At 36.5% G+C, this 13,385-nt stretch overlaps 1 protein-coding gene across 4 annotated transcripts in view; it reads left to right on the top strand.

Moving 5' to 3' along the window:
• The window catches only part of SLC30A6 (solute carrier family 30 member 6), a 42,840-nt gene that overhangs the window by 16,211 nt on the left and 13,244 nt on the right, over positions 1-13,385 (top strand). For 3 of the 4 annotated variants that reach the window (XM_029937986.1, XM_029937988.1, XM_029937987.1), the window contains 5 exons: positions 7,551-7,631; positions 8,234-8,269; positions 9,232-9,326; positions 11,273-11,321; positions 11,630-11,749. In XM_029937986.1, coding sequence (XP_029793846.1) covers positions 7,551-7,631; positions 8,234-8,269; positions 9,232-9,326; positions 11,273-11,321; positions 11,630-11,749 — 381 coding nt within the window. Of the gene's footprint in view, positions 1-7,550; positions 7,632-8,233; positions 8,270-8,900; positions 9,206-9,231; positions 9,327-11,272; positions 11,322-11,629; positions 11,750-13,385 lie in introns of those variants that run through there. The other variant, XM_029937989.1, reaches the window with a different exon arrangement.

The raw sequence follows: 13,385 nt of genomic DNA, 5'->3' as shown, positions 1-13,385 counted from the left end.
GCCTCACTTATTTCGCTTAGCATGACACCGTCGAGGTCCATCCACTTTGCTACAAATGGCCAGAGATCATTCTTTCTCATTGCCATGTAATACTCCATTGTATATATATACCACATCTTCTTGATCCACTCATCAGGTGATGGACATTTAGGCTCTTTCCATGTTTTGGCTATTGTTGACAGTGCTGCTATGAACATTGGTGTAATGTGCTTCTATGCATCAGCACTTCTATATCAGATAAAGGGCTAGTATCCAAAATCTGCAAGGACCTCACCAAACTCCACACCCAAAAAAACAAATAACCCAGTGAAGAAATGGGCAGAAAACATGAACAGACACTTCTCCAAAGAGGACATCCAGATGGCCTACAGGCACATGAAACTGTGCTCAACATCACTCATCATCAGGGAAACACAAATCAAAACCACACTGAGATACCACCTCAAGCCGGTCAGAGTGGCTGAAATGAACAAATCAAGAGACTAGATGCTGGCGAGGGTGTGGAGAGATGGGCACCCTTCTACACTGTTGGTGGCAATGTAAACTGGTGCAGCCGCTCTGGAAAACAGTGTGGAGATTCCTCAAAAAACTATCCATAGAACTCCCTTATGACCCAGCAATAGCACTGCTAGGGATTTACCCAAGGGTTCTGACTCTTGATTTCATCTCAGGTCATGATCTCCCGGTTTGTGAGTTCAAGCCCCATGTGAGGCTCTGTGCCATGTGGGCCTGCTTGGGATTGTCTCTCTGCCCTTACTCTGCTGGCTCTCTCTCTCAAAATATATAAATAAACTTAATGAAAAAAAAAAAAAACAGACAAGGAGGCAGACCATAAGAGACTCTTAAATACATTAAGAACAAACGAGTTGCTGGAGGGGTGTTGGGGGGGGGATGGGCTAAATGGTTGATGGGCATTAAGGAGGGCACTTGTTGGGATGAGCACTGGGTGTTACTTATAAGTGATGAATCACTAAATTTTATTCCTGAATAGAATCTGAAACATTCTCCAGGCTCTGAGCTAGCTGTCAGCACAGAGCCTGATGAAGGGCTCGGACCCACGAACCATGAGATCATGACCTGAGCCGAAGCTGGACGCTTAACCGACTGAGCCACTCAGGCGCCCCTAAATAAAACTTTTTTAAAAAGAAATTAAGTTTTTGGTGCTGGAGTTATTGTGATAAAATGTGTATAACATAAAAGTTACCATTTTAACCATTTTCTTTTTTTTTTTAATTTTTTTTTAATGTTTTATTTATTTTTGATACAGAGAGAGACAGCATGCGGGGGGGAGGCAGAGAGAGAAGGAGACACAGAACTGGAAGCAGGCCCCAGGCTCTGAGCTAGCTGTCAGCACAGAGCCTGACATGGGGCTCGAATCCACAAACGTGAGATCTGACCTGAGCCGAAGTCGGAGGCTTAACCAACTGAGCCACCCAGGCGCCCTTAACCATTTTCAAGTATACAATTCAGTAGCATTAAGTACCTTTATAGTGTATGACCATTGCCATTATTTCCAGAAATATTTCCTCTTTTCAACAGAAACTCATAACCCCTTAATAATAACTCCCTATTCCCCTATCTCTCAGCCCCTGGCAACTGCCTTACTACTTCCTGTGTTTATGAATTTGCCTATTCTAGGCACCTCATAGAAATGGAATCACATAATATTTGTCCTTTTGAATATGGCTTATTTCACTTAATGATTTTAAATTTCATCTGTGTTATAGCATATGTCAGAATTTCATGATTTACTAAAGTTGAATACTATTTTATTGTATGTATATATCACATTTTGTTTATTCTTCTGTTGATGGACATTTGGTTTTACTCACCTTTTGGCTATTAAAAGTAATGCTTTTATAAAAATTGGTATACAAGTATCTGTCTGAATCTCTGCTTTCAGCTGTTTTAGGTGTATACTGATTCCTGGATCATATTCTGTGATTCCATGTTTAATTTTTTGAGGAAGCACCATACAGGTTTCCAAAGCAGCAGCACCATTTTACCTTCCTACCAGCATCCTCACCAACACTTGTCATTTTTCTTTTTAAGTTTTTAAAATTCTAATATAATTAACATACAGCATTATATTAGTTTCACGTATACAGTGTATTGATTCATAATTTTGTACGTTACTAAGTGCTCATCAAAGTATACTCTGGGGTGCCTGGAGGCTCAGTCAGCTCACTGTCTGACTCTTGATTTGGCTCAGGTCATGATCTCACAGTTCATGAGATCAAGCCCCATGTCAGGTTCTGTGCTGACAGTGTGGAACCTGCTTAGAATTCTCTCTCTCCCTCTCTCTGGCCCTCCCCTGCACATGCTGTCTCTCTCTGTCTCAAAATAAAAAATAAACATAAAAAAATAAGTATACTCTTAATTACTTTCACTCCACCTACTTACTCTCCACTTCCCCTCTGGCAACCATGTTTATTCTTTGTATTTAAGAGTCTAGGTTTTTTTTTGTTTTATCTCTTTTTTCTTTGTTTTGTTTCTTAAATCCTACATATGCTACTTATTTCATTTAGCATTATATCCTCTATATCCATCTATGTTGTTGCAAATGACAAGATTTTATTCTTTTTTATGGTTGAGTAATAATCCATTGTGTGTGTCTACACACATACACACATACACTACATTTTCTTTATTCATCTATTGGTAGACCCTTGGGTTGCTTCCATATTTGACTCTTAAATAATGCTGCAATAATTATAGGAGTGCACATGCTTTTGTAAATTAGTGTTTTTGTAGTCTTTGGGTAAATATCATGTAGTGATTCTGTTTTTAATTTTTTAAGGAATCTCCATACTGTTTTCCACAGTGGCTGCACCAGTTTGAATTCTCACCAGCAGTGCACAAGGGTTCTTTTTTCTCCACATCCTCACCAACACTAGTTGTTTCTTGTATTTTTTAGTTTAGCCAATCTGACAGGAGTGAGATGATCTCTTATTGTAGTTTTGATTTGCATTTCCCTGATGATGAGTAATGTTAAGCATCTTTTCATGTATCTGTTGGCCATCTGTATGTGTTCCTTGGAGAAATATCTGTTCATGTGTTCTGCCCATTTTTGTTTTGCGGTCAAATGCTCTACCCCCACCTTGTTCTGCCCATTTTTAATTGGAATTTTTTTTGATGTTTAAGTTCTTTTTATATTTCAGATATATAAATATATATGTATGTATATCTTATTGGATATATCATTTGCAAATATCTTCTCCCACTGAGAGAAGAATTTAGCTTTGGCAAAGAAAGTTGGACCAAACTTACCCATCTTCTCTACCACACCATTCATTGGGAATATTCTTTTGAACAAAATCAAGTTTTATTTACTTAAACAATGGGGCAAAGTAAACATGAAATTTTAATGCAAGATGAAGATATCCCTAAGTGTCACTGAAATTTGATAGAGTTGGACTATTATTATGATATTTGGTTATAAGGTATATATAGATATTTGTATATGGAAATCTGTGACTCTGAGTTAAGGCTTTTGGTTGTAAGTGACAGAAATCCAACTCAAACTAGTATTGGGGGGAAATGGGAACTTCCGTAATTTATGTAACCAGAATGTGGGAAGACTGAGGTAACTGGCTTAGGGACTAGCATACTCAGGACCATTGTCTTTCTCTTACCTCTCAGGCCCACCCTTCTCTGCATGTCAGGTTTAGTTTCTCAGACCACATTTCCCCACCATACTAGAATAACTCCTATCAAGACCTTAACTTGAACTTTCCTAACTTCATCCTAGATAAGGAAAGATGCTTCCCCAGCACTAATAAAGAAAATCGTGAGAAAGAACTATTGATTGATCTAACTTGGAACAGATAATAGTCTTTAGATCAGTTGCTGTGGCCAGGAGACCAGGTTAGGCAAGGACATGATCACTCCCATTTTGGCCCACTTACTTAGATTGAACAAGAAAGGAGGGAGCAATTAAACAATAAAATTAACATCTAAGTGTTAATTGTTGCCAGTCACATAGCTTGAAATATCATCTATATTTAGGAATTCCAAACTCCAGTTCTCTAGCCCTCAGACTATTTTGACAGCATCACATGAATGTCTATTTGGTGTCTTAAACTTTGGCGAGAATTCTTGTTTTCTTCCCCAAAAACCTGTTCCTCTGCAGTTTTCCCCATCTTAGTAAATATACCAGCACTCATTTGCTTAAGCAAAATCTTTATTATTCTCTCATTCCCCACATTTATCGACCAGCAAATTTCCTCAGAGTAACCTACAGACACATCCAGAATCTGCCCTGACCACCATTTCTGTCTCAACTACTACCAGCCTAACCAAGCTACCTTTATTTCTTGCCTTTATCAATGTCCAGCCTCCTAACTGGTCCCAATGCCTCTCTTCTTGTCCGCCCCCCCACACCCAGCGCCCACACCGTAGACCATTCTCCATATAGCATATAGAGTGTTTTCCATTTTATTTTATTACGTTTATTTTTATTTATGTTTAAGTAAGCTTCACACCCAGCATGGAGCCTAACTCAGGGCTTGAACTCAAGACCCTGAGATCAAGACCTGAGCTAAAATTAAGAGTTGGATACTTAACCAACTGAGCTGCCCAGGCATTCCATAGTGTTTTCCTTTTTACACCTAAATCATACTATCACTGTCCTCCTTAAAACCACCCAGTTGTTTGCTGCCATACTTAAAATAAAATCCTGACTCCTTTCTCTAATTTACAAAATTCTTAGATAAACCTAGTCTGTGCCTACTTCTCTTTAAATTACCACCTTTCTGCCCTGTATACCAGAGGGTCTTTCTTTCTGTGATTTGTGTACAATGCATATAGGTCTTTTATACAAGCTATTGTCTCTCCTTGAAATGCTCTTCACTTCATCTTTGCGAGGTGAGTGCCATCTTGTTATTCCAGTCCTAATATCACTAAATGCCAATGTCATTAAGTAACTGGGCCCAATCTAAAATAGATTCTAGGGGCACCTGGGTGGCTCAGTTGGGTAAGCAGCTGACTTCAGCTCAGGTTATGATCTCACAGTCCGTGGGTTTGGGCCCTGCATCAGGCTCTGTGCTTACAGCTCAGAGATCTTGTTAGCCTCTTTTCATGTCAGACTACTATAATTCTCTGTATAGAACTTACCAGAACTTATAAATTGTTACTCTGTCTCCCTCTTTAAAATGTACATTTTGGGAAACCTGAATGGCTCAGTTGGTTAAGTGTCTGATTTCGGCTCAGGTCATGATCTCACAGTTTATGAGCTTGAACTCTCTGCTGTCAGTCCTGAGCCCACTTCAGATCCTCTTTCTTCCTCTCTCTCTGCCCCTCCACTCTCGCACGCTCACTCTCCCCCCGCCCCAAGTAAATATTTAAAAATTTTAAATTTCATGGTATCAGGGGCCATATCTTGTTGTTACATCTTTTTACAGTTTGGTAAATTTTAACAAATATACCTACATAACTTCTACCTAGAACATGATATAACACATTATAAATCCCCCCCAAAAGCCTCTTTTTTTAAGTCAGAGTCAAACCCAACAAAAGTAATCAGTGTTCTGACCTGTATTCTTTGCAGATTATTGTTGCCTATCTGAAGGCACATACTACAATTTCTTTTTATGTTCAACTGTTGAGAGGCATTGCATTTAGGTTATTTTCAGCATTATCTATTATAAAGAAAACTATAAATATTCTTGTACATGTCTTTTGGTGTATATGTGTATCCCTTTATGTTAGATATGAATCTGTGAGTGAAATTACTCAGTCATAGGAATTGCATATGTTCATGTTGTACGATAAGAGTTTACTAGAGGGGTTTTACCAGTTTACTCTTCCACTGGCAATGTATGAGGATTCTGGTTGCTTCATGCCTGTGCCAATAGTTGATATTGTTTTGTGTGTGTGTGTGTGTGTGTGTGTGTGTGTGTGTGTGTGTGTGTCTTGTAGTTTTAAATTATTTTCCTGATGACTAAATGAACACTTTTTCATATTTTTTATTGACTTTTTTCACATTTCCTAGTCGTTCAGATAACCTCTTTCATCAGGTGCTTATTAAAGTGTTTTACCCATTTTTAAACTGGGTTACCTTTTTTTTCCTTATTGATCTATAAGAGTTCTTTATGTTCTTTATGATCTGTAAGAGCTCTTTACCTGTAAGAGTTCTATGAATGAAAAGTATTTTTATTTGAATGATAAGTTCTATTTATCAAGTTTTTCATGATTTGTACCTTTTGTGTACTTGTCAAGAAATCTTGGCCAACTCCAAGGTCATAAAGATACTCTGCTATTAGCTAAGAATCTTGTTTGAGCTTTCACATTAAAAACCTACAGTCAAAGTGGAATTCATTTTTGTGTATGGGTTGAGGTAAAGGTCAGGGCATATTTGTGTCTAGTAGCTGTTTAACTGATAAAACATTTATTGGGGAAAAATTTAATCCTTTTTCTCCTGCTTTTATTTGCTGCCTTTTTCAAAGGTGACTTTGAATGTGTAAATCTATTTCTGGATTTTCCTGTCTGTTCAATGTGGTATATTTGTCTATTGCATTAGTACTGTGCTATGTTAACTACAATAGTCTTGGAATAAATCTTGACATCTGGTGGTGTAAATAAATTTTCCGGCTTTGTTCTTCTTCAGATTGTTTTTGCTTTCTTTCACCTTTTGCATTCCCATATATGCACTTTAATATCAGTTTATCAGTTTTCACACATAACATATACATACTGCATTTACATACTGTTTTTATACTCTCTTATAATTCACTTTTTCCACTTATATCTTCCATGTCAGTAAATACATTTTTGTTATGTTTTTAAAAATATATTCTGTTGTTGATTCCAACATTTTCCCCCTTTACAAACAGCAATGTGATCAGCATCCTTAATTATTTTATTGTCTTTTCTGAAGATATCTAATACCTTGAGATATTATAAGCATTTTTACTTATCATAAGTATTGAATGCCATTAAACTATGTGTTGTGGGAAAAACTAAGATGACTAGGACTATAGGCCCTGGCCTCGAGCTGAGTTTAGGGATTATAAGACATACACATAACTATCTGCAATTAATGTGTTTCATGAGACCATATAATACATCGTTAAAATCATGAACTTTGGAGCTAGAGTGCCTTCTCCACTTACTAGCTGTATGACACTAAAATGTTACTTTTCCTTTTAGTATTTCAAGTTCATTATCTCTTTTTCTTTTTTTAGGTGGATAGAATAGCCTTCCTAAGGTATTGGGAAGTTTAGAAGAAATCATATGTTAAGCAGTTTGACCAGTGGTCTAACACATGATAGGTCAATCAAATGTTACCCATTATTGTGTTAATAATTATTTCTAGAAAAATAACAGCCATAAGTGGGTCCTAGGAATAGGTGTTGTACAAATAGGCCCTCTTATTTAATCTGTGATATTCATTGTTTATCTTCACTGTAGAAGATCTCTAGTCTGTTCTAACAGTGTTTGGCTTATAGTAGGTATACATAAAAATTGAATATGTGAATAAATGAATGAAAATGTGTTCTGGAGATACTGGTATATGAATTGTACTGATCTAATTAATTTTCTGATTTCAGATTTGAAAGATTAGAAGTCTTGGCTGTATTTGCCTCCACAGTCTTGGCACAATTGGGAGCTCTCTTTATATTAAAAGAAAGGTACATTTGTATAGAATGCCCCTGTCATTGTAAATTCCACCTAGAGCACCTTTGAAAATGTGAAAAAATCCAGTGAGACATGTTTGGTTTGAAGGGTATACAAATTAAGATGAGCAGTGCTGGAGTTTTGATAGTATGTCTTCTTCATTTTTCAGACTTTTCTCCCTTCCTTTCACCCTGCTTTTATTACCTTATTTAATGCTACTAAATCCTGAGCAGGGATGAAGGAAAGGGTTTCAGTCAGACATACTTTAATGCTTAGTACAAACTCATTGAAAAAAGTTTGGTGGAGAAGATTAATACTACATATTGAATATAATTAGTAAGCCTCCTTGCCTGACTACTGCTGATAATCAACAGTTGGATATCATATTAAAAGATTTTGTTCAGGTCGCCTGGCTGGCTCAGTTGGAAGAGCATGTGACACTTCATCTCGGGGTCATGAGTTTGAGCCCCATGTTGGGTGTAGAGATTACTTACATAGATAAACTAACTAACTTAAACAAAAAGATTTGTTCATATTAGATTACTTCTGTATTTAATAAAGCTTTTAAATTTCATAACTTTTAGAACCAATTTAATACATTATTTCTTTCTTTTAGTGCAGAACGCTTTTTGGAGCAGCCCGAGATACACACGTGAGATTTTGCTTTTGATTTACTATTTGATCCTGTTATTAAGAGGTGTATTAGAAATAATGGGTACTTTAGCCAATATCAGAGTTCAGAGTGTGGCAGTATGGGTTTCACCGATATTTCACAAACAAAATCCCCCAATTCCAAGACTACTTCTTCTCATCCTTAACCGTTCCCAAGTTCTTATGTTTTTCTATTGCACAGGAAGGCCTTGGTACCCCGGCTTTAGGTGCCTCGTTATTTCCAGGCCTAGGTCAACACATAAACTAGCCATGCTGGCCTTCTAAAATTTAAAATTTGATGGCCAAAATCTTTTAGGAGCACCTTTAAAAAGATAAAATTATAGAAAAGATAAAATTGAGCCTGGGTGGCTCGGTCACTTAGGTGTCTGACTCTTGATTTCAGCTCAGGTCACAATCTCCTAGTTCGTGAGATAGAGCTCCATGTCAGGCTTTGCACAAAGCATGGAGCCTGCTTGGAGTTCTCTCTCTCTCTCTCTCTCTCTCTCTCTCTCTCTCTCTCTCTGCCCCTCCCCTGCTCACTCTGTCTCTGAAAATAAATAAGTGTTTAAAAAAAAAGAAAGAAAAGATAAAATTATAAATATCTACTACATAGTTGCCAAATATATGGATTTCACCTGTTTTGACCAGTTTAATTCAGGTTAGTCTGACCTGTGTAGTATATTGTAAACCAAATACCATTGCATTTATATAGATTTATAACAGCAGTTGTCTGTAGGAAGATACTGTTAATGCAGAGTCCATTTTTGTCTTGTGTGAGATGGAGCAGTAGACAGGACATGGATTATGGAACTCAGAAGCAAGCTCAGAGTCTGTCTCTGCAAAGCTCAAACCACTGAAGCAGACCGCTCTCCCTTCCCATCTCTTAATCTCTCTGCATGCTGCAATTACATATTCATATTACCAAGAAAAAATAATGGTAAATGTTATGATTGTTCTTTTTAGGGGAAGATTATTAGTTGGTACCTTTGTGGCTCTTTCCTTCAACTTGTTCACGATGCTTTCTATTCGGAATAAACCTTTTGCTTATGTCTCTGAAGGTATGGTTTTTACTTACCATTAATAAAAAATGCAGTTCATCTCTCATAAAAACAAGTCTTGTGTTTGTTTCATTAACTCATAAATCAACTAGAAAGCTTATCCTAAAGAGACGAGAGAACTACCCCAGAAGTTCTCAGGTCTTTTCTGAGTAGAGGATTACAAGTCTAATTACTTCAAGCTTTAAAAGAACATATTACTTAAAAACAGGCAGAACTGACATAAGTTAAATTATATGTGATGAAAAATTACATTTATCAAATAACATGGATGGGATTTTAGATGTGTAACCTACCTATAAAAAGTCTATTGCAAGCATTTTTTTTTATTGCAAGCATTTTGGAAACATCAGTATACTTCAAATGGTTGATATGCTCTTTGCAAATAATATTCTGTTAGGTAAATTCCCAGGAACTTCTCTGTGTCAATGGTAGATGGGTATAATATTATAAAGTAGCATATATTTTTTGAAATACTCTTTTATTTTCAGGTCTTTAAAAATTTAGACTGTTATTTCACTTCAGTGGCTAAAATAATAGTCATTTTTCAGTAATTTCCGTGTTCTGTAGTGCCACTAACCCACAAAGGGTTAATCACTGATTGATGGAGAAGTGAGGTAAAAACAAAAGTGAGCTGTGTGCACAGACCCACACTTTGAAACAAAGATAGGAGCGGGTCTTTTTTAGGTCTCCCTGACTTGAACACTAAGACAATTAAGAGAAGAAAACTTTCTGAATTTCCCATTCTAGTTTAAACACCTTCATGAATATTATGAAGCATCAGTTGTATGAATTAACATTTGAGAATTACTGCATGAACTAGAAAATTAAACATGGTATTTGTGATGTCCAGAATTATTTTGAAAAAAAAAAGCATAGATTCTTAACATAGTATAATGTTCATTCTAGAAATTTTAAGAAGATACAAAGATCTAAAAATTATATCTCTCCATGAAGATTAGAAAGATCCAAGTTTTCCTTTTACAAATATTGCTACAGTCTGCTTTCTGATATCTGATTTCTTGTATGCATCTGTGAGTCTTCAGGATAAATTCCCAGAGAAATTATAAATGGGTTAGAAATATAATATCTTTTAAGTCATTGATGTATATCATGCCAGACTTATTTCTGGAAAGGCTATCTAGTTTATATATTCATTAGCTGGATATTAAAGTTCCCAGAAACATTAATATTTGTGACATAAGTTGAAATTTGAGTGGAAAATAATACTGAGTACTTTCTGCCAGGCACTATGCTAAACTCTTTATATAGATCAACCCATTTAATTCTCCCTATAACCACATGAGTAAATAATTTTATTATTTCTATTTTACACGAGTTACTGAGAAATGAAATCCTTTGCTCCTGGCCAAATATCTAGCTAAGAGCTGGGTTTTAAATCAGATATTCTGGCAATAGAGTCAGCTCTTAACTGCTCTACAATATGGCTTTTGTATAAAGCTTGCCAGTCTTTTTTACAGCATGTTACCCATAAAAAAGTGAGTATTTCTGTAACCCTGAGGTAAATGTACAAGGATGCTTGAGCCCAGGCTGCTTGTTCAGGAACAGTAACTGGCAGGCGTCTGCATGGAGCCAGATCCCCTACCTGGCCTTTCTGAGACCTGAGGAATTAAGAGTTGGTACACCTATAACCCATTCTCAGCACACCGGTTAGGAAGTTCTGCTTTATGTGTAAAGAGCCTTTAAAATTACTAGTCCATTGATATAAGTTCACGAATTCCTCCAGGTCAGTGATATAAATAGTTGAAACCGCTTTTGCTTTATTTTCTTGAAGGTATAAAAGAGGGAAAAAGGTCTAGATTTAAGTAAGCATGTCCTTTTGTACAATATTATACAGTCATTGCAAATCTTTTAATTTAAGGAAATTGAGTATTTCTGGTAGTGGTTTATTTTTCTATGTAGGTAACTGAAGTGTTTTCTTCTTAAAGCTGCTAGTACGAGTTGGCTTCAAGAGCATGTTGCAGATCTTAGTCGAAGGTAAGATGCTACATGGGGTTTCCTGACACATAAATTCAGAGGGATGAACAAGAAATGCATCTGTCATGGGAACATACATTATTCATTGCTGTGGTTGCTACATGAATCTCACAGATCAAACTTATTCTCCTTTTACTTTTTAATTGATGATACAAGAGACCTTTACGAGGGAGAGAACTTTGTTCTCACATCCTCTTTGCTTTTTATAAAAGACATATGATACTAAAATACAAGTTATTTTTTACAAGATTTCCGTCAGTATTACATTACGTTCTGCTAATGAATACTCCTTGTTTGTTTCTTCATAGCTTGTGTGGAATTATTCCAGGACTTAGCAGCATCTTCCTTCCCCGAATGAATCCGTTTGTTTTGATTGATCTTGCTGGAGCATTTGCTCTTTGTATTACATATATGCTAATTGAAATTAAGTAAGTAGTTTTTATTACTATCAAGTTGTTTCCACTTTGGGGGCCTGACTTTTAAAGGCATCTGTGGGGGCACCTGGGTGGCTCAGTCAGTTAAGCATCCGACTTCGGCTCAGGTCACGATCTCACAGTCTGTGGGATTGAGCCCTGCGTCGGGCTCTGTGCTGACAGCTCAGATCCTGGAGCCTGCTCAGATTCTGTGTCTCCCTCTCTCTCTGCCCCTCCCCTGCTTACTCTCTGCTCTGTCTCTCAAAATGAAATAAAGATATTTTAAAAAATTAAGAAAAAAAAGGCATCTGTAGGATAGATAAGGATTAAGCATGTTTGCTTATAGCCTGTGTAACTTTGGTCAAGTCTTATCCTTAAGTATCTTCATCTGAAAAATTAAGGGGGTTGGATTGAGTAAGTATTTTTTACCAGTCTGTAATTCAGACTGGAAAACCATTTAAATTCCCTACTGCTGACGTGGTGAGTGGAACAGAGAAGATGACAGTGACAGAAGATGACACATAAGCCATGGCTACTGTTTCTTAGAGAAGGAAGGGGAAGTAGGTATGAAAAAAATTTTAAAGGGAAGTCTTAAAAAAAGGAAGAAAAAAGAAAAAATAAGTAAAAGGCAAAACTTTTAGGAAATAATCTTTATAGCCGCTTTAAGCTTACTTAGCATTTTATGACATGGGATTCTTTGACTACCTACCCTTTAAATATTAGTGTTTACTAGAATTTGTCCATAATTATTCTTTTTCCTATTTTGCATACTCTTCTGGAAGATTACATTCAATGATTTGTTTTTATTTACCACCTCTGTGAATTTCCCAAACCTTTATTTCTAGTCCACATGTCTATTGAATTCCAAAAGGCACATCTTCCTGACTTCTGTTCACCTCTACATCAACTGGACCTATTTTCCCCGTCCCCAAAACTGTTTTTTCTTATATTTCCCACCTTAGTGAATACTACTACCACCTATTCTGTTGCATTGTTTTTAAAAATTATGTTAAAACTAACCATTTTTAAGCATATCATTCAGTGGCATTAAGTACCTCATGTCATTATGTAACTGTCACCATCATCCATCGTCAGAACTTTTTCATCTTCCCAACCTGAAACTCGGTACCCCTTAAACAGTAGCTCCCCCTCTTCTCTTCCCTCAGCCCCTGGTAACTACCATTTCTATTTCCTGTCTCTACGAATTTGACAAAGTACTTCATAAAAATGAAATACAATATTTGTCTCTTTGTGTCTGGCTTATTTCACTTAGTGTAATGTTTTCAAGATTCATCCATGTTGTAATATGTGTCCAAATTTTCTCCCTAAGATTGAATAATATTCCATTGTACATACAGAACACTTGTTGGTTGTTGCTTTATCCATTGATAGATATTTGGATTGTTCCCACCTTTTGGCTATTGTGAATAGTGCTGGTATGGACATGGGCATACAAATACCTGTTTGAGTCCCTGCTTTCAATTCTTGTGGGCATATATCCAGAAGTAGAATTGCTGGATTATAGGAGAATTCAGTGTTTAATTTTTTGAGGAACTTTAGTGCACTCTTAAATATCATACTTCTCCCTCCTCCCCTCTCACCTCTTCCAAAGCCAGTTCTAATTGGTGACCTAGTCTTGTGTTTTTTTGTA

Source organism: Suricata suricatta, chromosome 4, assembly GCF_006229205.1.
Source record: "Suricata suricatta isolate VVHF042 chromosome 4, meerkat_22Aug2017_6uvM2_HiC, whole genome shotgun sequence".
NCBI lineage: Eukaryota > Metazoa > Chordata > Mammalia > Carnivora > Herpestidae > Suricata > Suricata suricatta.
Note: the sequence above shows the minus strand (reverse complement) of the source record. Positions and strands in the feature narration are given on the sequence as shown.